Below are 22,660 nucleotides of genomic sequence, written 5' to 3'. Positions count from 1 at the left end.
TGCAAAAACACAGTACAAGGCAGCTTTATTACTTGTTATAAAGCAATTTTAACAAAAAAAAAAAAACAAGAAAAATGTAAATGCTTGCTGAATTCTTGGGGAAAATGTTGCTGTAGAACTTTGCTGCTCTTTTCCTCCCTTTGTCTAAAGAAAAATCCCTGAATTACTGTCCAGTAGTTTAACTCTTTTATGTAATCAACAACATATGCACAAATTTTCTTCACAAATTTTAAGTAATATGAGTCTTCAAATAGTATCCATTTCCTTTGATGAAAAGAAAACAGTATGTTAAATTTGTGTGTATGTGTGTTAGTGTGTTAAATTCTTTTTATATGGGAAAATAACCCACCAAATGTTTATTGACAGGCAATAATATATCTAACAATGCCAGCCAAGTGCTCTTGAGCTCGTGGTTGTAGCTTAAGCTATACACAGCCCTGAAAAGAAAATTTGTAAGGTGATTATTTCTACTATTTTAAAGCTTCTCCTTTATCCTTTGAATATTTAAAAAACTCAAACTTTCCCTTAAGATTATATATTGATATTACTTCAGTTTGGTATTAATAATTTTTCAATTTTGAGAATTCATTCTTGCCACCCTACTGATATTTTCACTATATTTTAGTTATTTTAATTTTGTTTCCCACTACTAACATGAATATAGAGGTAAGACTACATAACATTCAATTTTTTCAGGTGTTTACTTGTACTTATCATATATTTAGTCTTTAATATTACTGGAATATTTTCAAGAACATGTGTCTCAGAATTTTCTGATAATTATATTAGCAGATATTTATGAGCAGAGTCTATAATCCTTTTTATTTATTAAGTTCATAATTAAATCAATTTAAGTATTATTGGATTTCTGATGATTCTACAAACACTTCAGTACACCAAGAATTTAATTAGGAGATCCAAAATGGTGACTAGTAGGGTAGGGAATCAGAACTCCTAAGCTCCATGACCCTAGGAACCTCCTCAAGATATTGGAGCTACACTTGGGTAATTCTGATTGCTCCTAGCCAAAATAATAACCACCATCACATTAGGTGCAGACAAAAATCAAAGACTGGCCTTTAAATCAGACTTTAATTGGACCTAACAGCCACAAAAATCCAATGCTGCACAGAAAGCAAGGCGTAGCTGGCCTCCAGCCCTGGGGGGAGAGGGGGAACCTGGACACTTCTCTTTTCTTTTTTCTTCTTCCAAGAAGCAGAAGACAGAGCATCAATCACAATCAAACTCTTTGACATCCTAGACCCGTAGTCCATGGAAAGCATCCCTTTTCCACACCACACTGACAGGCCATCTCTCCCTGACAGTCAGCTCCAAAGTGGCTTGCAAAACTGCAGAATGAACAGGTGAACATCATGCACCATGCACAATACCCCAACCCACCCCCCCAGGAAAATAATTCAGCACAGCCCCTAGACAGACTGAACCCCCCCCAGCAAAACTGAAAAACAACCAGCAAACTGTAATCTGACTCCAACACCAAATGTGGGGTAGAATGCTGAACCTGCCCTGAGAACAGGGGTGAGACAAGGAGCCAAATTCTCAGCACCAACTCCAAGTGATCTAATGTGTGCATAAAGTAGTAAAGGCTGAGAGTGGGAGCATGGTGACAAGCCAAACTACCAAAGGAGCCACTAGAACCCAGCAAAGATTGGAAAAAACACAAAGGCTGAGAGCAAGGATGGGGTGACAGGCCAACCTCCAAAAGCAGGGCAGGTGGTGGACCCCAGAGTTGATCTCTGGGACAAAGGACAGCATTCAAATGTGAATTGCCCCACATTGCTGGGGGAGGAACAGACCAAACAGAGCTTTAGTTGAAGGTCAACACAACTGCTGCCTGGTGAATACGACAGCTCTAAACACCCTGTACAAGCTGGTAGTATCACCTCCCCTCACAATTCCAACTAATCTTGTGGAGAGAAGGAACCAAATACTAATTACAAGCCAGTCACTTTGTGAGATCACATCAGAGCTTCTGCTTGAACACCAATATCAGGATTGGACACATATGGAATTACTCCAGAACGTTTACAAAATACTGAACTTCCTGTTGTTCCTGAACCTGGTATTTTTTATTGTGTTTCTTTTGTTTTCCTTTCTTTTAAATTTTCATTATTACTGTATTGGTAACTTCACCATCACTATCCTTTCGTCCCTATTATTACCCTCCTCACTTTCTCTCTTTCTCTTGTGCTACAATCTATTCTTCTCTCTCCGAACTACTCTTTCTGCCCCTTCTCATCAACTATTTTCCCCATCTTTACCTCCCCTTCATTTCCTCCACCAATGTATCATGACATTAGCACTTCTTCCTACACATTCACCACCTGCTGACTAGCCAATGGTATCAACTACATACAATGCCAACCCCCTGCAATTCCTGACACAAACACCCTCCACTACAACAGCAGAAATACATCCAAATACACACAAAGGCCACAAAACCTAGCAGTCCCCAAACCTCTTCTCCTAACAACCCACCATTTTTCCCACCAACACCCCCTTTTTGTACCATCTTCACCAATTACCAAAAAATCTATAACTAACCTAATAACCATCATTGGCCCAACTTCCAAAGTTTACAGATATTGTCATCAAGGAGTTTTGTATATAATATGTAAACAAGGGTTTGGCATTGAACTTGTGAATGTGTTATTATACCTCCAGGCAAGGGACAAAAAGAGCACATAAACCTAGGTAATAACCAAGTCAGTCACAACACAAAAATTAAATCAGTGAAATAAATCAAGAAATCAAAATCACCACTAGCCTATCAAAAACATAGTTGCACAACACCAAGTGGAGTGATGGGAAGAAGAACTGATGGAATCTATTCTCAAAAAAAAAAAAAGAAATTCAAAACAGGATTCAGGGTGAAATGAAGAAAATAGACACCCCATTCCTGACCTCAACAAAACAATGACAAATGTCACTGACAAGCCCAGTGACACACACATATAAACCCTCCAAGAAGAAATTCTGGAAGACATCACTGAGAAATTCATGGAGAAGATACTAGACATACTTAATCAGAATGTACAAGATGCACATAAGAAATTTCAAGACACCAAAAAGGAAGCACATGAGAAGACACAGAAACATATAAAGGAACTCAGAGAGGTGCTCAACAAACACAAAAGTTAAACAAAGGACACTATAAAAAGGGAGATAGATGGATTGAAGAAGATGACACAAAACATAAAAGAGAAGTTGAACAAAGAGGACTTGAGGTTTTTTTCTGGAAAACCTCAGAAAAAGGAATCAAACAGAAATACTGGAAATATGAAGTCCCTTTAATCAAACAAAAAACAGAGTGGAAGGCCACTCCAGCAGACTAGAACAAGTGGAAGACAGAATCTTAGAGATCAAAGATAAAATAGAAATTAAAGAAAAAAAACAGAAGAAATATAGGTCAAACAACTAAAGAGCTGTTTAAGGAGAATACAAGAACTCAGTGAAAGAACATCAAATGACAAAACCTGAGAATCTTGGGCATGGAAGAAAGAGAAGAGGTACAAGCCAAAGACATAAATAATTCAATAAAATAAAAACACTAAATTTCCCAAATCTCGAGTATGTTTTGCCCATTCAAGAGCAGGAAGCCTCCAGGACACCAAACAGATTTGACCACAATAGAACCTCCCCAAAGCACGTTATCATTAAAACGACATTCACAGAGAACAGAGAAAGAATACTGAAGGCTATAAGGGAAAAAAATAAACAAATAAAGTATAAAGGTAAACCCATCAAAGTAACAGCAGATTTCTCAACAGAAACCTTAAACGTAAGAAGGGCATGCAGTGATGTAGTTTGGGCCCTGAAGTGAAAAAACGTTAGCCCTAGGATACTCTACCCAGTCAAACTATCACTCAGAATTAATGGAATAATTAAAATCGTCAAGGATGAACAGAAACTAAATCAATACATGACCACCAAACCACCATTGAAGAAGATTCTACAAGGAAATCTGCACACAGAAAATGAAAGCAACCAAACCATGAAAGGATGGGAAGTATCAAACCACTGGGAAGAACAGACAAGTAATCAGACAGTAGCATTGATTAGACTGCACACAATCAAAGTCTTAAATAACAAAAATGCTTAAATGGCAGGAATCACCACACACCTATAAATATTAACAATGAATGCCCCCCAATCTAAAGACACTGTTTGGCAAACTGGATTAAAATGGAAGATCCAACAATCTGTTGTTTACAAGCGACCCATCTTATTGACAGAAATAAACACTGGCTTAAGGTGAAAGGTTGGAAGAACATTTACAAAGCCAGTGGCCCCTAAAAACAGGCAGAAGTAGCAATACTTGAATCAGACATAGTAGACTTTGAGCCTACATTGGGCAAATGAGATAAACAAGGACACTTCATACTAATAAAAATTAATAAAATGGGCAACATATCAAAGTGAAATAACAATTATCAACCAATATGCACCCAATGTCAGTGTACTCAATTTCATCAAACATACACTAAAGAAGGTAAAAGCACATACAGACTCCAACACAGTGGTAGTGGGAGACTTTAATACCACTCTATCACCAATAGAGAGGTCATCCAAACAAAAAATCTACAAAGAAATCCTACAATTAAGTGAAGCTATAAACGAGAGGGACCTAACTGATGTCTACAGAATATTTAATCCAACAAAGCACACAATATACATTCTCAGCAGCCCATGGAACTTTCTCTAAAATAGATCATATCTTAGAGCAAAGCAAGCCCCAGAAAATATAAGAAAACAGAAATAACCACCGGGCTTCTATCAGATCACAATTCATTAAAACTAGAACTCCAGGACAAAAGCAACAGCAGAAAATATGCAAATAATGGGAGGCTGAATAAAATATTCCTCAATGATCAGTGGGTCATAGAAGAAATAAGAGAGGAAATCAAAAGGTTCCTGGAAGCTAATGAAAATGAAAACACCACCTACTAGAACCTAGGGGACAGAGCAAATGCAGTCCTAAGAGAAAACTTTATAGCCATGAGTGCATACATTAAAAGGATCGAAAGACCTCAAATAAATGATCTAATGCTACAATTCAAACTCCTAGAAAAACAAAAACAAGCAAAACCCAAAACAAGAAGGAGAGAAATTATAAAAATAAAGGCTGAAATTAATATGATAAAGACCAAAAAAAATGACACAAAGAAACAATGAAACAAAGAGCTGGTTCTTTGAAAAAATAAACAAGATTGACAATGTCCTGACAAATCTGACTAAAATGAGGAAGGAAAAGATGCAAATTAATAAAATCAGAAATGAAAAAGGAGAGATAACAATAAACACCAAGGAAATCCAGGGAATCATCACAGACTACTTGCATGGAAGCAACACTAAGAATCTCTCTGTAGCTATACTTAGCTCAAACTAGTAAAAACTCTATCCAAGCAACTATTATTTCCCAAATACCCACTGTGGATAGGTATTATCACCAAGGGTTTTTTATATATTATGTAAATAAGCTTGGAATTGATCTGTGATTTTGTTATTAAGTAAGACCTCCAAGTGAGTAAACAGAAATATACAACAACCTAGATAAAAGCTAAACTAGTAAGAGCATAGAGATTAAGTCAAGGGAAAGATAACAGGTGATTAAAATCCACAACACATGAGCAAAGCACAAAATAGAAACATGGGGAGAAAAAGAAGGCAAGGGAATACAATTCCTCAAAAGGCTAACAACACCACAATAGAGGATTTGATGGAAAGTGAAGAAGATGAATCCCCAGTTGCTAATGTCAAAAGAATGATGATAAGAATGTACAATGAGCATAATAAGGAGCATAAAGAGGACACACAAGAACAACTCAATGAATCCCCAGACAACAAAGATAAAAAGATAGAAAAAACACAGAAACAACTATACTTAGAGAGGATTTCAACAAACTCTGAAACAAAGCTAAGGAGATTTTTAAAAAAAGAGAGAGAAAAATGAAAGCACAAGGTATGAAACAAAGATATGGAAAGTCTCAAAAAAAGAAAAAGAAGAAAAAAGAAATCCTGTAGATAAAAAGTTGCCTAAGTCAAATAGAAAATACAAATGAAAAGCACTCCAGCAGACAGAAATAAGTTGAAGACAGAATTACCAGGCTCAAAGACAAAATAGATATTAAAGAAAAGAACAGAACTCTTAGGAAAAAGACTAAAGAACTGCAAAAAGAATATGCAAGAACTTTGCAACCCCAGCAAAAGGCCAAACCTGCAAATCATGGGCATCAAAGAAGGAGAAGGTATGCAAGTCAAAGGTAAATGAAATATATTCAACAAAATAATACCAGAAAGTTTCCTGAGTCTTGAGAAAGAGATCCAGAAAGTCTTCCTGAGTGCTACCTCCCACCTCTGGTATTCATGGTAGTCCCCTGCATGACTGTAAGCAGGAATCTGTCTCTCTTTTTGGTGATGATCTCTGTGCCTGGTGCAGAGTAGAAGAGGCTCAGTACAGAGATTCTGAGTGCATGTACTGACCACTAGGAGAAACTTCAAACAGTCTGCAGTCAGGCCTCTGAAGGGTGGGGGAGGGAGAGAGAAGAGGTAACTTCTGCCTCTCACTGTCCTCTTACTTCTTCTTCTTCTTTTTTTTTTTTTTTGGTGGTACCAAGGTTTGAACTCAGGGCTTAATGTTTGCTAGGCAGGCACTCTACCACTTGAGTCACTCCACCAGCCAGCCTGTCCTCTTACTTTTTTAGGGGAGCCTGGGAGAGCAGCAAGTTCACCCTGGGCAGGAAGCGGGAGAGTATATTTGGAACTTTGCTTCATGGTTGGGTGAAAAAAGTGCTCTTTCAGCTCTGAGTAGTCCATCAGCCCAGGTGGAGGTGTAATAACTTCAAGGAAGTCATAGCAAGTGCATCCTGGGGAAAGGGGCACAGGTGGGCACCCCTCAGAAGAGGAAAAGAAGTGTTCCATTCATGGGAGGAGGTGGAGAGAAAAAGGTCAATGCCTGTCTTCACAGCCAAAGATGTGCAGTGGGTGACAGCACACTGGGAAGGCACCAAAGAGCCCAGATAACACAAGGGTAATAATATCTAGCATCCACACAGTGCTTATCATGTGCACCACTGCTGTAAGTGCTTTGCAAATTTGTAAGAACGTGATACAATCAAATGTCAATCCTCACAACTCTACTAGGACCATTTCTACTTCATGGATGAGGAAACAGAGGCACAGAGAGGTGATGTGAGTTACACAGTGCTGGACAGAGGCTGTCTTGTTTCTTGTAGCACCACTCCTAAGCAGCAGGGGGAGTGGTGCAGTGGGGTGGAATTAACAATGGTTGCAACTTCAGTTAAAAAATTCCTTGAGTTTCATCCTAGATTGATTTATTCACTTGATTCTTTAAAAGGTTGGTTTGACTTGAGTAAAAAAATGTTGCCTACAGTGTACCTACACCATGGCTGGTATCGTGATCATTGTGTGGCTGTGTTGAGAGAAGTTATGAACATTATGTAATCAATCACTTCTTTTCATTTCTTGTCAAGATAATGATTATCTGCAATGGGTTATTTTAGTTATCTTCACAAGAAAAATAGGTTCTGTGCCATCCTGATTCAGTCCTTTTGTTTATTTTCTTGTTGTTCGGGGGGATGATCCCAGGGCCTCACATGTGCAATTGTGCCCCAAGCTGATGGGACAATTGTCTTTGAGACTCTTGTTACAAATGGCCTTGATCTTAGTTGTAGGAAGTCTATGAAAACAATACTGGTAAGAAGAATATAAAATTTGCATTGCATTGTTTTTAACAAGCAAAGCACTTTCCCCAAATGCCCAATTCTTTAAACAGGACTTATATGTTTGCCTTGGTGTGCATAGCTGAGAAATTGCCTACCAAGTTCAGTACAGGAAAACAAGTTATACAAATTGCTTTGCATTTAAAAAATTATTATTATGGTACTCTTATAAATACTTCATTTTATTGGATATGACTTTCAAACATTTGTTATTATAGGTAAAAAAAGCATATAATAATTTTTGTGTGTGTGTGGTATTGGGGTTTGACCTCAGGGCCTACACCTTGAGCCACTCCACCAATCCTTTTTTGTGATGGTGTTTTTAGAGATAGGATCTCTTGAACTATTTTCCCTGGCTGGCTTTGAACTAGATTCTCCTGATCTCTGCCTCAGATAGGATCACAGAATAGATAGGATCACAGGCGTGAGCCACTGGTGCCCAGTGTGGCAACTTTTTATGTAAACATTTGCCCAAGACACATATGGTGAATACATGCCAGTCCTCACCTGAAATGTAACAGCCACTAACTAACCTCTTCAGTCAGTTCAGAAATTCTCAAATGACCAGACATTTCACAATTTCAAAGGACATTTTTAGGTAAATTATGGGCTATATTTTTCAGCCAGTGATAGAAAAACTGTTCTACCATAAAAACAGGGAAAAGTGAGTAGATAGAAAGCCTTCGAGTTTATCAGTTTGCTTACTTCTCTGCTAATTTTATCCTTCTATTTAGAAATTAATTTCCATGAGTGGGTGAAAACAAAGTTCAATTGTTTGAACTGAGTCGTTAAGATATAGAGCTTTTGTTTAAAATAAGTATAATTTCCACTGCCAGAGGTGAGTTTGAAAACACATTTCCAGAAAATTTGTGACTTTACATAAAACGACATTTTGAGGAAAATCTGTGGTAGTCTTAAATGAAATTTCTTCCAAGTGAAAGACATATTTTGAAAATAGTCTAAGAATAGTCACTGCTAACTATGTACTATAATAAGTGATCTTATAGTGCTGGGGATGTAGTTTAGTGGTAGAACACTTGCCTAGCGTGTGTCAGCTTTGGATTTAATAGCCAGTACTGCAAAACAACAACAACAACAACAAAATGTGACAAAAGGTGACATCACTCATCTGAAAGTGCATCTGGGTAATGGAGTCCAGAGAATGATTTTTTTTTTTGAAGTACTGGGGTTTGAACTCAGGGTCTACACTTTCAGCCACTCCACCAGCCCTTTTACATGATTTTTTTTCTTGAGGTAGGGTCTCATGAACTATTTGCCCGGGCTGTCTCTGCATCCTCCTGAGTAGCTAGGATTATAGGTGGGGGCCACTGATGATCTGAATCAACTTCATTGCCTAAGAATTTGCACTTTCAAAAGTAAGAAGAAAATGACCAATGCTTACTAAATATTAATAACTGAAAACAGGAATCTCTACTTTGTTACTTGTGAATGTAGTAATATTATTTTCCATACTTGCAGTGGAATACATATTTTTGTTAGACATTTTAATTTGTCCCTTAAGAAAAGCTACTATTTCATGAGTTACTGGTAAGCAAAAGCTGTCTTCAAGTATTCATATTAAATATCTAACCACCAAAAAATAACAAGAAAAATGCCAAAGCAAAGTTGATATTTTATAGATGGATCACACTTAAAATCAGCAATATACGTATAAAATACTACTTCAGGTGAGTTGCAGAAAGTGAGTATATTCTGGCAGGAAAACTGTCAACTGTTGTTGATCTTATTTATGTAATTAAACTCAGGGAATAGACATTTTTGTAAAAGAGTTAGGACTTACACCTTAAACTTATTTTCATAACTATTAATTGTATTGCTTGGTCTTTTAATCATGTTACCTTAAAGATTAACTACTATCTTGAATGAAAGATTTTCAATCAAATTATTAAACTATATAGTGTAGCTATTAGATTTGTATAGAATCCAGTAATTTTAAATGGGATTTGAAAGTGTTTAAATAAAAACAGTAAGCAAAAGCCGTCCCCTCAGGTGTCACAAAGTAGCATGCAGAAATCTTTAGAAATCCACAGAAAGGACAGAGAGGTAAATCAGAAAGTTAAGTTAAAAATAAGGACCAAGAAAGAATTCTGAAAAGCAAGGGAATTCTGAAAAGGCTGTATAAAAATTGGTCAGGTTTCAAGAAGTTATAGCAACATAAATCTTAAACTGTAAAGTACTCAGCTGGCAGAATAAACCTATTTCATCTTCTTTCTTGCAGCTCACAACCTTTTTACTGGTTGTGAAGCAAAAGTAAAGCTTCAGGTCTTGGAAATGACACAAACTGAGTTAAGTTTCCTAAAAGTGTGACTTTTAGGAAGCCTAATCTGATTCTACTAGGCAGGATTTTCTTTGCCTGTTGCAAGTCAGATTAATCTGGGGACGGAATTGTCCTGCCTTCACTCTAGGGTATTTGATGGACATTATCAGTGTATGTAAAGGATCTCAAAATGACTTCTAGAGCAGCAATGTCCAACAGAACTTTCTGAGATGATAGAAGTGTTCTATACATTCTTCGTCTGATATGGTAGCCATTAGCCACCTATGGCTACTGGGAACTTGAAGTGTGGATTGTGTGACTGAGGAACTGAATTTTAAATTGTATTACATTTTAATTTGTTTAAATTTAAATAGCTCTGGCAACCAGTGATGGTTACCATATAGGATAGTGCATTTTTAGAACTCTCCATTCCCTGTCATCTTTTTTTTTTTTTTTGACAGTACTGGGGTTTGAATTCAGGGTCTCAAGCTTGCTAGGCAGGTTGTACTCTACCAATTAAGCCACTTCTTAACCCCTCTCTAACAATCCCTTTAACTGAAGTCTTCAAACATCATTTCACTGCAGATTCTGGGTTTTCTGGGTTTCAATGTTGCTCAAGGCTTCTAGGTTCCGCAGGGGTAGGGTGACCTATAATTGAGTGTCCAAAGTGGGATCATTTGAGAAAGACAGGGAATACTATTAACAATTAGATGAAAAAAGACACATAATCTGAGACCATCCAGGCCAGACAGTAAGATTTGGTCTCCCTTCCTGTTGGGTTTATTGTTAGAATGTTCCTTTGGGAAGTATTTGAGTTTGACTTGACTTCTTTTTAGGTTGCTACAGAAAGTTTAAGCATCAATAGAATGCATATATTTTCACCATACCATGATTTTCTTTGTCCCCACAAATATTTACCCAAATCTTTTAACTCATTTCTCCTTTCCTAGTGACTTCCAACAATTGAGTAAGCCATGTCTGGCATGATGCTAAATAACCAACAAAAACAGAAGTCAATAATCAGGGGACTGATATTTGAGATTAGACCAAGTATCAGAATAATCAAATTGGTTCAGGTATTTTAAGATTTCCTCTTGCTTTTTGGTAAAAGGCAAAAAGTGCCCAAAAGATCAGAGGTAGTTTTCTGTAGTACAGTCACTCAACATTACCAGTGGGATTAAACTGAGTAGGCAGAACAGTTAGCAGTTCACTTAGTCCACATCTGGATTTTTTTTTTTTTTTGATAAGCGGGAGAGCATTGGGAACTCCCTTAGTTAGCTCTCTGCCATTAACAGAGGAAGCATAGTAAGATCAATATTAACAGTTAATTTCAGAAGACAGACTTAGGTCATTGCAGAGTACTTTGAAGTTCTCATTTTCAGAACTTAATGTGCTTTAAAATAGCCTAGAAGGCATTGATTTGATATAAAATACAAAGCAAAGATTGGAGCATGAGTGCCTAAAAGTAATTTTGAAAATCCAGTTGCACCAACAAATTGTCCCTAAAGCAAAAAATACATACAACTCAGCAATTCCCATGCAATCTCTCCAGTATGACCTGGCTTTTCAAATCTCACCCACACTTTACAACATATTTGTGTTGAACACAGTACAGTTTTGTATTAAGGAAAGATAGTTCAATTTTTTTGGAGGGGTGTGATACTGGGGTTTGAACTCAGGGCCTCACACTTGCTAGGCAAGTCCTCCACTACTTGCCCCATTCCTCCCTGCCCTAAAATGCTTGAGTTTGTTTTTAGATAGTGTCTTGCACTTTTGCTTGGTGTTGGTCTTAGACTGTGATTCTCCTACTTATGTCTCCCACACAGGTAAGATTACAGGAGAATACTTAACTATTTAGTAGGCAAGTAAAGGAATAGGGAAGTAGTTATTCCAGGAGATTTACCTGATGAAAAAACAACTTAACAACATATAACTCAAAGAATCAGAGATATGTCTCCGAATCATTTTGTTCAGGACTTTTACCAACCTGATAGCTCGAATGACAGTTTTAAGTGGTGGGGTGAGATCTTCTATGGACACATCACACTGGCATCCTTTTTCATCATATACGTCATCAGTGCCAAGGGCTGTGTCAGCTGCAAAAAACAACACCAGTTAACACACTGCAGTGATTTAAAACATGTTGCTGAGTTTGCCTCACACAGAATACTGGGGTACTCACAGATAAGCTTATAAACCATGGCATGTATAAGGTCAGCCAATTGTTTCTTCAATATTATTCTTTTTCCTTCCTCTACAATCTCACCAGTATTATTTGACTTGACATGAATACTTTTCTGAGCTGTTTTCCAAGGGGAAGATGGTGGTGATGGATTTGTGTTGATCCATACATGCTCTTTGCTCAGTTCCTTGGAAACTAATAGCCATCATTTAAATGACAGCTGTCTGGAGTTACAGAAACAGTCTGTGGACATGTGATTAACCCACCTGCATATACAGAGCTCAAATCCCATGCTATTATTCCTATTCCCTATACAAGTGAGCTAAGCAGCCAGACCCAAGAATGGTGAATATGTATTAGTTACTGGACACAGGTGGCAGTGACCCGGAGAGAGATTGTTTAAGATAATACAGCCAGTGCTAAGAGCAGATTTTCAGATTGGATAAGAAAATCAATTCCTCATACACCAATCAAACTTACTCTCAGGTTTAATTGCAACATTTGGAAAAGGGGCAGGGTCATAATAAACACAAAATTATGGATGATTTATAAAATGAATAAGGAATAAACTCATCTTTGCATCTTTCTTCAGTAACAAACATTGAAAACAAAAGTCCTAAAGTAGGGGATAAGCTAAGTGAATATTGGCAGGTTTATACACTAGAATACTGAGAAGCTGTTAAAAATGATACCGAAGACTAATGACTTGGAAAGTGTCATAATACATTGTTAAAGAAAGAAATCTGTTTATATGGGATTAAGAATGATTTTATTTTTTTTATTTGGTTATATTTTCTAAAATTTCTACAATGAGTGTGCATTATCTTAGTAGTAAAAATTAAATAATGTAATAAAATGCTTTCACGGGAGATGGGATATGTAGCCTCTGAACAACATTTTTATTTGGTCTAAGTCTCTTTAAGTGTTGTCCTACACTGTAGGACTTGAAGCGCTTTGTGTATTAGCTCTGGACTAAAGCTGTCATGACAAGAAGGGACTTTGTCATGTGCAGTCTTGATTGGATTTAAAACCCCTCAATTCATTGAGACAGTGCTTGTATTTGGAAGGCAGTTGGTTTGCCATTTAATTCCACTAATATTTGTTGGGTTTGCTCAGTTTACTTTTGGAGGAATGTGTGGGAAGAGACGAGTCTTCAGAGCTCTTCTTGAGGGTCCTTTGGCCTTCTTGCCCTCAAGCCTAGTAAGGCGAAGAGATGGAACTGCCACCTCACACTAACAATAATAATTGGGCTATTGTCTGAATTTTTCCCCCAAAATTCATATGTGGAAACCTAATTGCCAGTGTGACAGCATTAAGAGGTGAGGCCTTTGTGAGGCGATTAAATTGTGAGGGCAGAGTCCTTATGAATGGGATTGGAAACCTTATAAAGGTGCTGAAGGGAAATAGATGGGCCCTTTTCCTGTTCTGTCCCTTCCCCATGTGAGAACACAGGTTGGAGAATGCAGTAACAAGGCACCATCTTGGAAAAAGAGCTCTAGCCATTACCAGACATGGAACCTGGTGGTTCCTCAATCTTGGACTTCTCCATCTCCAGAACTGTGAGAATGAAATTTCTATTCTTTATAAATTATCTAATCTTAGGTGTTTTGTTATAGCAGTACAACTAGACTACAGTAAATAGCAACCACACTCTGAAATGTGTGCTAGCGCTTAGGTGAAGTTTGTGCATATATTGGTTTTCATACTTAGAGCAACTCTATAAATTGGTGGTGGTATTGTGGAGAGATTGAGGCTTGGAGAGGGTAAATACCTTGTCGGAGGCCATAAAGGTGGTAAAAGTGAAGCTAGTAAGTTGCATAGCATGACATTATAGATGTAATTTAAAAATAAAACTGTCTTTATTAGAGACAGAGAAGAAGACCAAGGGATACAAGAAAGATGGAGGCAGAGAACAGAGGGATGCACACACAAACCAAGGAACACCAAGGATTGCTGGCACCACCCCCCCAGAAGCTGAAAGAGTGGCACAGGATGGTTTCTGTCTCAGAAGCTCCAGAAGGAATCAACCTGGGAATGCCTTGATTTTGGACTTCTGGATTCCTAATCTGTGAGACAATGTATTTCTGTTGCTTTAAGTTACTCAGTGTGGGGCAACTTGTTATGACAACCCAGGAAAGTAATGTATTTGAAAAACTCCTCTTTATAGTTTCTAATTCTTTACTCCAGGACATTAATTATGATGATAATGATAGTAATAAGAGGTTTTTAGAGAAATCTAATTATGTGCCAAGAACTTTAATTAATTGCTACAAAGCCCCAAGAGGTGTGTACTATTATTACCCCTGTTTCATAGATTGTGGAGGTGAGGCACAGAAGGCTAAGAAACTTGCCCAGGGATACATGGAGACTCCGAGATCCAACCAGAACTTAACCCATGCAGTTGGAGTCTGCGGCTGCTTGACCCTGAGTTTCACCTCAAACCCTTCCAGATTTGTCCTTCTTGTCTCTCCTGTTGGCCTCTGGCTTCCCTTCTCTGGCACTGCATTTTCCTTTACATGGCAATGTGCACCTGGTATGGTTTGGGCCCCACAGAATTGACCAAGGAAGATCCAGTGTGGGGCTGCGTGGTTACCATGGCCACACGCTCAGCTTACCCACCTCCCAAAGGAACTTCCAGGAGGGTGTGTGAGGGTTGGAAGAGGAAGACAGGTAGAGATGGGGCTCACCTGCAGGATAGGCTGATAGAACTGAGGCCACCAATTGCTATTGTGGAGCCCTGTGAGATGTTCTGATGTTAGCTACTTGAAGGAAATATCAAGTAACATTATCAGGATTTTCAGTAGAGAATTCCAGAGAATGTTTTGTGCTGTCCTTCTAAACAGAAGGACTGCTTTCTTTCACCTGAACTCGAGAAGAGATACCTCTAGCAGTTCCATCTCATACCACAGAAAACTGGGGAATCCTGAGGGCACACAGGAAAGGCAGATCCCACAGCACTTGATGGCCTTTCTGCTCGAAAACAGCATAACCAACCGTAACATAACCTCAAATGTCCAAGCAGTTACACAGCAGGGTCCTTCAACTGTGAAGTCAATAGAAAACTGTTTTTCAGGTGTGTACTGTCACAATAACCACAAAAGTGACGGTACATTTACTGCTGTCGTTGGACTCGGGGACAACCCAAGTGAGTACAAGAGAGTTACTTCCTAGTCTAATGCTGTCTCAGCCCAATGAACTCCAAAAAGAGACTCTGTCTTTCCATTTCAGTTGGGGGAACAAGGATGGACAGAGGATGGGAGTCAGACACCAGTTGTATTATAGTGAAATGTGGCTTATTGAGTAGCTTTATTATAATACTTTATAATTTGATTATTCAAGGCACAAATTAAACAGTCCTACTTTTTATTTTTTGGTAAGTTTGGCTAGCGCAATAGCAAATGTATCTTTGATGGCATGTATTGAGTCAAGGGCTGAATTAGGGATTTTTCTTGTTAGTCCTTATTTCAAAGTCATGAAAATGAGGAAGATACTATCTTTTTCTTCATAAATATCTTGAGACACCTATTTTCTTTCTAGTCAAGTAAGGTTAATAACACATTAAGGGTCTTTCTTATGATTCCTAAAGGCTTAAAACCTATGAGTGTTAAACACCTCGGGCTAAATTTTTAGCTGGGGCCATATCTGTGCTGGGTTGATTCTGTATGGCTGCCTGCCCTGGCATATGGGATATGTGAGTTATGGGAACATAAGCCTATGTGAGCAACAATCTGCACAAAATCTTGTGACAAAAGGCAAAATGTCAATGGAATAAGGTGCTCCCCAAAGTCCTGTCCCTGTGGGCAATGTGTCTGGATATTGTTGGTTACCCCTGTGCATGGGTCATGCTTAGCACAGGGAAGGAAAAGAAGTATAGAACACAATTCTTTATCTCTTTCCTTTGTTCTCTCTATCCTTCCTTCTATTTTTGTGATTTGGGGATTAAACACAGGACGTTGACCAGGTTAAGCAAGTGTTCTACCATTGAGCTATACTCCCAGTCCCGTTTCCTACTAGTTATCACTCTTCTGGATTTATTTCTAGATATTTTTCTCTCCTGCATTTCAAAAAATCTAAATGAAAATTTTGAAAAAACCACTAGTTAAAATTGCTACTTTTTAGATGAATACGGCACAAACAATGTGTACACATGCATGTAAATGTAAAAATGATTCCTGTTGAAACTGTGCCAGGAATCAGGGAAGGGGACTTGGGGAAGAGCAGTGGAGGGATGAATCCAAGTATGATACATTTGATACATTTTAAGAACCTTTGTAAATGCCACATTGTACCCCCACCCAGCACAAAAACAACAACAATAATAATAAAACCTGATCCAATTTCCATAGTGCTCCATACAGCCAAATTGAGCAACCAAGCCACTAACAAGAAGAAATGATCTTCTAGCCTATTTGCCCTAAGGGTGTTCCCTAGGAACCAGAGCCTCCTGAACGCTAACCATGTCTCTACCATTGAGGTACATCCTCAATGACTACTAACATGCACTCACTGGCAGAGTATTTGAAAAAAACAGAAAAACTAATTGTTTTGAAGAAAAAAAAAGTCTTCCACAGTCACAGAAGTTAACGACAACCAGGACTGTGATCGTGTTTCTTGCACTTAGAGTGTGAGGGGTGGAAGTCCGCAATGTATTTTATTTTAGCAATTTAACTGAAGCATGCAGAGACTGCCTCAATATGCTACAGGGAAATCCCATTACAACTTTGGGCCACTATTCATGGTGGTGATAACTGACTGGTTACACTCTGTCATGAATCATGAATTATCATTTATTTTCCCAGGGTTCCTTCCTTTGATGCTGATTGAATTTCAGTTGCTTCCCCACCCCCACCATGTTACAGCACCTTAAATATCAACCTAAATTTGGAAATTCCATTTTAGGCATGTGGTCTTCAAATGACAATTCTTTAATCTACCTAGAGTTTAGGGTAGGTGCTCAGGCCTGAATAGTAAGCTATTATTTCACTATATCCTTGGCTGGGCCCTTCTTTCTCTTCTGTGCTAGATGCTTCTAAGTCACCGAGAGACATACTGGGTTCCTCCAGCACTAACAAGGAATCTAAAAGATACTCTAGACAATATATTTTTTGTCATAGACTTTTCTTCTAATAACAATAATAATAGTAATGCATGCTTGTTGTAGAAACTGAAATTTGGAATTAAATTTTTTAATTCACTTTTTATTAATTTCATTTTTGATTGACCACATACTATTTGTACATTTTTGTGAGAAACAATGTGATGACTTGACTCATGTATACATTCAGTAATAAGCAGATTAAGGTGATCTGTATATCCAGCACCTGAAACTTTTAACATTTCTTTATAATAAATACAGCTCAAAATCATCTCTGCTACTTTGAGATATAAGGCGTGTTAATATCAACCCTCCTGTGCCACAGAACATCAGAACTCACTTCTACCTAACCTCAACCCTGCCTCTGTTGGCCCACCTCTCCTCATCCATCCTTTCGGAGTTTTAAACTAAATCATAAAGAGTGAGAAGGAATTTGCCCATGGTTCTAATGTTGAGCAAAATCCTATTACATTTTGGCATATTTCCTTTTAGTCTCATTACCTCTGCATCAGCTGACACTCAATGTCAAAGTCAATTTCCCAACACAAATTGAAGGTTAAACATCTCTGGTTGCCATGTGAGAAAAATTTATTCTGATAGCCCAGAAGTGCCTGTTGGGCTTAATTTTATTACAGCTATTCCACACAGGCTCCAGCCCCAACAAGCTACCAGCAGTAAGCACCCTCACTATTGGACACTCCACCCCACCCATCCTCTTTTCCTTTCCTTTTTGTTTGGCCGGCAGTCTCTGGGTGCTGAGTTTGCAGTGGGTAGGTTATCATGTGCACAGCGGCCCCTCCTGCCCGCGCCCAGTGGGGAGGATAAGCAGAATAGACTGTTTGAATTTCAGCATACAGGGAACTTGTGTGCCATGATCGTTGTGTGTATTTGAAAAAATTAATAAAGGAAAAACTGTGGTTATTTGAAAAAAGTCCAAGTATTCATACCTAAGGCAAATGTTAGTTTCACAGTAAAATAACTTTTTGAGCTTTAACACAATATTCTAGGTAAAGAGCTAATTTTAATATTTTAAACAGGAAAATGCATTTCTCTGTATATTTTTTAACCAAAATAGACACAATTTAAATAGCAAATGATGTTTGCACAACTGAAGATTACAGATTGATAGAGAGTGTGTGACCTAGCTGGGTTTACTATTTATTTTTTAATGTTATGAAATTCTTGACAAGGAACAGAAAATTAGGACCCAGAGTAAACAGTGCTAGTACCCTAAACCCGAGCCGAGGCACATTCAAATACATGAGCAGCATAAGTATGGCTCATTTTTCCCCCTGAAAAGGGTGAGAGCTAGAATTTCTTGTGAATACCATATTATGAAAAAAGGGGGGACAAAAATATCTTCTAAACTCTCTCGGATCCATGAGAGACTTTTTTGTTTTGTTTTTTTGGCAGTACTGGGGTTTGAACTCAGGGCCTACACCTTGATCTACTCCAACAGCCTTTTTTTGTGATGGGTTTTTTTGAGATAGGGTCTCACAAACTATTTGCCTATGCTGGCTTTGAACTGTGATCCTCCTGATCACTGCTTCCTGAGTAGCTAGGATTACAGACATGAGCCACTAACACCTGGTCTGTGAGGAGACTTTTAAACTAAAGGGAAAATGTGATGAACTTGACTGCTTTTTTTTTAAATTTCCCTCCACAATAAGAAATGTCTTATGTTGTGATCCAGCACACACACACAAAGATGCACATATACAAAAATAACTAAGAAAGAATTTCCCTTCTTGGTGAAGATGGTGGATTGAATGTATACATCTAATCTTGCTCCCTCTGAAAAACTCATTAAAATATAGTGATGAGCTGCTTTTAAAAAGGCATAAGTACATAAAAGCAGAGGAGAGGAGAGGAGCAGCAGTTGGTTAAGTTTGGAAGAGGGAAACAGATGGACAAGTTAGGACTAGCTGATAGCAGAGAGAAAACCCTGGGAAAAACTGAGAAGCAAGATTTACACTTAAGAAAATGCAAATGTCTCAGGAACTGGCAGCTTTGGATATCTCTGGATCCAAGGGGGAAGTGTAAAAGTGAGCTAAAGAAGATTGTGTGCAGCCTGCCCTAGACACCTGGCCCTGTGGTCCTCTCCTCTTCCAGGAGCAGATGGAAATCTCGGATGAGGGGTCATCAGGCACAGTCCACCGACAGCACTAAACCAGAAGCTGGAAGAGTCACTAAGCAGATGTACACTGAGGATTAAGAACTCACCACCACCTGCTCACCATTGTAGCAATGGCAGCAAGCCCTTTACCCTCTAGGTAGGAATTTAGGTCGGTACTCTCTGGGGAATCTGACCTAAAAAAAAAGTGAAAGAGACCAACACCAGGAAGTCTCCAAGAAGTGGTTGGGTTGGCTCAGATCAATCTACAGCGAAAAATCTAAGTTGGCCAGCTCCAGTGACATGCTCACTGTTCCAGTCACCCCTGGAGTCTTCCAAAACTCATTATGAAGAAATAACCAAGGTTTGCTAGATATCTGAGGAAATCTTCCAGTGCTGAAACAGAGATCAAAAGCAACTAGAAGGAAAGAGAAACTGAGGAAAGGAAAATTTCAACAGGCTATTATTGATATTGTCATAGATATAAAGCAAGATACTGTATCCATGCAACAAAAATAAACACGGGAAAATAACAGCAAAGTACCTTAGAAATGGTAGCAGAAATGGAAATTGTAATATGAAGTTTGGGTGATAAAGTTGGCAAAAATGCCCAGAAAATAGAGAAAAAAGACCAAAAGGTGGAAAAATGGGAGAAGAAAGAAAAGAAAAGCGGGGCCACACCACAAGTCCAGACTCTAAATGACAGATTTCCATAAAGTGAGAATGGGGAAAATGAAGAGAAGAAATTACCTCCCCAAATCAATCAGAATGGAAAAAAGCCATTACAAGACATGCAAGGTCTCAAAATGCGTGCTTTTCACGTACTCTTTCTTATGAAAGTGTGGAAATCACCAATCCAGTCTAGAAGTGAAAAAAGAAAGGGAGTTCAAAAAAGAACAGCAGGCTCAGAGATCAGCCATCTAGATGAAAGCAGGATGGAGGCTCCTAGGATTGTCTTCACCCGGAAAAGTAGCAATAGAGCCCATCAGGTTCCTGAGGCAGCCGACCTTGAGGAAGATTTTACCAAAAGGTTATTAGAAGATGTAGGAAGAATTATGAAAACAACAACAAAGCACTGGTTATTTATGTGCTACTAAAGAAGCAAAAACTAAGACGTGATCATAGTGTAATGTAACAGAGACAAAATGGAGACACTGAGCAATCCTAGCTACTTGGGAGGTGGAGGTTAGGAGGACTGTGGTTTGAGGCCAGCCTGTGCAAAAAGTTTGTGAGACCCCCATCTCAACCAATTGCTGAGTATGGTGGCGTGTGCCTGTCATCTCAACTATGTGGGAGGCTGAGATAGGGAGGATTATGGTTCTAAGCCAGCCTAGGGAGGGGGAAGTTTTCAAGACCCCATATCAATGGAAAAATCTGGGCATAATGGCACATGCTTGTCACTCCAGCTATGCAGAAAGTATAAATAGGAGGACTGTGGTCTAGGAGGCCCAGGCAGAAAGTGAGACCTTGTGTCCAAAATAACCAGAGCAAAAAGAGCTGGGTGTGTGGCTCCAGTGTAGAGGGCCTGCCTAGCAAGCATGAGGCCTTGAGTTCAAGTCCCATACTGCCAAAAAATAGAATTAATGTAACTTGTATTGGAAGGATGGATGAGTATGCAGAAGGGAAACAGTGAATAAAGAGCTAAATGTTCACCAAAAGAGTAAGAAGTAAATGTGCAGTTTTCAAATCTGATTAGTCAGGAATTAGCAGTAAACATGTTGCTGGAAAAACATGGATACTTACATGTTTCAGAAGAAATAGCTGAAAAATAAAAATGGTTGCTTCTGGAACAGCAGTCTTTGGGCAGGGTGGAAGAGGTGAGAAGCAAAACCATTATGTTCTTTTCTAAAGGGCTTACTTATAGCCTTTGACTTTTTCTTTATTATTTTATTTTTCAAAAAAATTTCTTTTTATGGTACTGGGGTTTGAACTCAGGGCCTCATGCTTGTTAGTCAGCTTTACCTCATGCTCTACCACTTGAACCACTCCACCAGTCCTTATTTTTCCAAAATTTGACAGGTAATATTGTATGTGTTCACTGTGTACAGCATGATGTTTTGGGGAAATATGCATATATATATATTGAGGAATAGTTAAATCTGGCTAATTAACAAATGTATCATTTTTGTGGTGAGAATACTTAGTATCTATTATCTGAATTTTTCAAGAATACAATATATTAGCATTAACTATAGTTACCTTCTTGTAAATAGGTCTGCTGAATTTGTTCCTTCTATCTTTTGACCAACATCTTCCCATAGTTCTTTCTCCCAACCTGTCCCAGCCTTTGGTAGCCACTATTCAACTCTCTCTTCTATGGGCTCAATGTTTTTATTCCATATGTGAATGAGTTGTTTCTGTGTCTGACATTTCATTTAGCATAATATCCTCCAAGTTCATCCATTTTGTCACAAATGCCTAAATAGCATTTCATTATGAATATATATACTACATTTTCTTTTTTTTTTGGTGGGGTTTGAACTCAGGGCTTTGAGCTTGCAAAGCAGGTTCTCTACCACTTGAGCCACACCTTCAGTTCATTTTTTGCTCTGGTTATTTTGGAGATGGGGGTCTCGAGAACTATTTGCCCAAGCTGGTCTTGAACTGTGATCTTCCTGATCTCAGCCACAAGTGCCCAGTGAGAGCTAGGTTTTAATGGAGTCTGTGCTTTATCCTGTGTGTAGGGGAGAATTGCTGGAGAGTTGAGTCTGGAGTTACATGGTTGGATTTGGTGAACAGATTTCGGACAAGGGGCCACACTGGAAGCTGAGAGATACCTGATTTAGATAAGGGATGCTGGTGATCAGAGTTATAGCAATGGTAGTGGAGGTAGATGTGGATGGACTGGAGGAAGATTTAGGAAGCATATGGTTTTAGGGTTTTTTTTTTGATGGTGTCTCAGCTATGTTGTTCAGACTTGCCTTGAACTACCGTCCTCCCAATTTTAGTCTCCCAAGTAGCTAGGATTACAGGCCTGAGCCACCTATGCTTGGTATGTTTTCTTTATTCATTCATCTGTTGAGACTATTGTGACTAATGCTGCAATGAACATGGGAGTGCAAATATCTTTGTACACATTCATTTCATTTCCTTTGGGCATGTACCCAGGAGTGGGATTGCTGGATCTTATGGTAGTTGTGTTTTAATTTTTTAAGGAAACTTTGTAGTGTTTTCCATAACATCTGTGCTAATTTACATTCCCACCAACAGTATGTAAAGGGTCCCTTTT

The 22,660-nt window shown here is 38.5% G+C and overlaps 3 protein-coding genes across 4 annotated transcripts in view; 1 reads left to right on the top strand and 2 right to left on the bottom strand.

Annotated features, from left to right (window-relative positions):
• LOC141421230 (inhibitor of Bruton tyrosine kinase-like) overlaps positions 1 to 22,660 on the top strand; it is a 1,912,155-nt gene that overhangs the window by 91,500 nt on the left and 1,797,995 nt on the right. The window lies entirely within an intron of this gene.
• The window catches only part of LOC141410465 (inhibitor of Bruton tyrosine kinase-like), a 973,048-nt gene that overhangs the window by 693,045 nt on the left and 257,343 nt on the right, over positions 1 to 22,660 (bottom strand). The gene's annotated exons all lie outside the window — the stretch shown is intronic.
• LOC141421250 (potassium voltage-gated channel subfamily KQT member 5-like) overlaps positions 1,241 to 22,660 on the bottom strand; it is a 47,398-nt gene continuing 25,978 nt past the window's right edge. Inside the window, exons 3-4 of the mRNA XM_074066916.1 lie at positions 12,029 to 12,137; positions 1,241 to 1,349 (exon numbers count right to left, since the gene is read on the bottom strand). Coding sequence (XP_073923017.1) covers positions 1,241 to 1,349; positions 12,029 to 12,137 — 218 coding nt within the window. The remainder of the gene's footprint in view (positions 1,350 to 12,028; positions 12,138 to 22,660) is intronic.

This window comes from Castor canadensis, chromosome 3, assembly GCF_047511655.1.
Source record: "Castor canadensis chromosome 3, mCasCan1.hap1v2, whole genome shotgun sequence".
NCBI classification, from domain to species: Eukaryota; Metazoa; Chordata; class Mammalia; order Rodentia; family Castoridae; genus Castor; species Castor canadensis.
The sequence above is the reverse complement of the archived record's forward strand: the minus strand, read 5'-3'. Positions and strand labels throughout refer to the sequence as shown.